Source organism: Octopus bimaculoides, chromosome 19, assembly GCF_001194135.2.
Source record: "Octopus bimaculoides isolate UCB-OBI-ISO-001 chromosome 19, ASM119413v2, whole genome shotgun sequence".
In the NCBI taxonomy this organism is placed as follows: domain Eukaryota; kingdom Metazoa; phylum Mollusca; class Cephalopoda; order Octopoda; family Octopodidae; genus Octopus; species Octopus bimaculoides.
Window position 1 is genome coordinate 33,334,940 of NC_068999.1, and position 1,407 is coordinate 33,336,346.

At 34.3% G+C, this 1,407-nt stretch overlaps 1 protein-coding gene across 35 annotated transcripts in view; it reads left to right on the forward strand.

Annotated features, from left to right (window-relative positions):
- LOC106870491 (fas apoptotic inhibitory molecule 1-like) overlaps window positions 1-1,407 on the forward strand; it is a 130,554-nt gene that overhangs the window by 72,530 nt on the left and 56,617 nt on the right. For 28 of the 35 annotated variants that reach the window (XM_052974785.1, XM_052974786.1, XM_052974788.1 and 25 more), the window contains one exon: window positions 447-470. The exons of the other annotated variants lie outside the window; for them this stretch is intronic. In XM_052974785.1, the coding sequence (XP_052830745.1) occupies window positions 447-470 (24 nt within the window). The remainder of the gene's footprint in view (window positions 1-446; window positions 471-1,407) is intronic. 35 annotated transcript variants of the gene reach the window in all.

Below are 1,407 nucleotides of genomic sequence, written 5' to 3' on the forward strand. Positions count from 1 at the left end.
ATATATATATATATATATATATATATATATATATATATATATATATACACAGATACATATTGAGAAAATTGCGTAGAAAATCATTAATACTTCACGGTAACCAATCTTTATTCTATCCTGAGGTAATAATACACACTACAAAAACACTGAAACACTACAGAGGTAGAATTTTTGTAGAAAAGTGTGAAAATTATAAAGTTTGTGTTTGTTTACATAAAAGCTTGCATATTACCCACATGTGGCAAAATCTGCCTGAATAATCAGATCAGAGATCGAAACAATAAAAAATCCGATTCTCTTTTAAAATTGATGGAGAAAAAAACGTATGTATACAATTTTTTTGTCTTTCGATTATTACGATATCGAAAGCCTACTATTGAGGTAAGAATGACTTTGTTTACGCTAACCAGCTCCTCATGTGGCATTATTTTCTTATGTATAAACAGATATGTCGAAAGCCAACAATTGAGGTAAGAACGACTTTGTTTACACCAGCCAACTTCTCACATAGCATTATTTTCTTATATATAAACAGAAAGGTGTTTGACTTATATATCTAGATTTAAACTTCCAGGAATGCAGTTATTGAATACATAATTTAACTCTTTAGTTAATGAATTAATTAACTACACATGTCCTTATATATAAATCTTTTTAGGCTCTAAATCTTTTTAGTTGGTGCTTTAAATTAATTTTTCAATCAACTAAAAAAGAGCAGTAAATTCCGTTTTTCTTTATATTTATGATCCCAAAACATATAAGTCTCTCCACACTTATACCCTTCGATTTAATGTGTGATTGATTAATTCCTCCATTCCTCTCTCTCTCCTTGTAGCACCACCCACACTCTCTCTAGCAGGCCTGCATGCACACACACATACATCTACACACTCTCTCTTTCTGTCTCCTGCTTTTGCTCTCTCTGTCACTCTTTTGCTTTCTTTCTGTCTCTTTTGCTCTCTCTTTCTGTGTCTCTCTCACTCTCACTCTCTTGCTCTGTCTCTCTCTGTCTCTGTCTATCTGTCTGTCTCTCTTTCTCTTTCTCTCTCTGTCTCTCTCTCTCTGTCTCTCTCTCTCTCTCTCTCTCTCTCTCTCTCTCTCTCTCTCTCTCCTTGTATACCTATCTGTTGAACACGTGTGTATATGAGAATATTTCTACAGAAAAATTATAGCTATATGCTCAAAGTCACACAAATCCCTTGATTGACTAATCTCTCAATTCTTCTCTCTCCCCTTTGTCTCTTTCCCTATAACACCTGCCCACACACTCTCTGGTGCATATGTGTGCACTCACACATGTACACACTTTCTCTCTTTTTCTCTCGCACTTTCTCTCTTTTTCTCTCGCACTTTCTCTCTTTTTCTCTCTTTTTCTCTCGCACTTTCTCTCTTTTTCTCTCTTTTTCT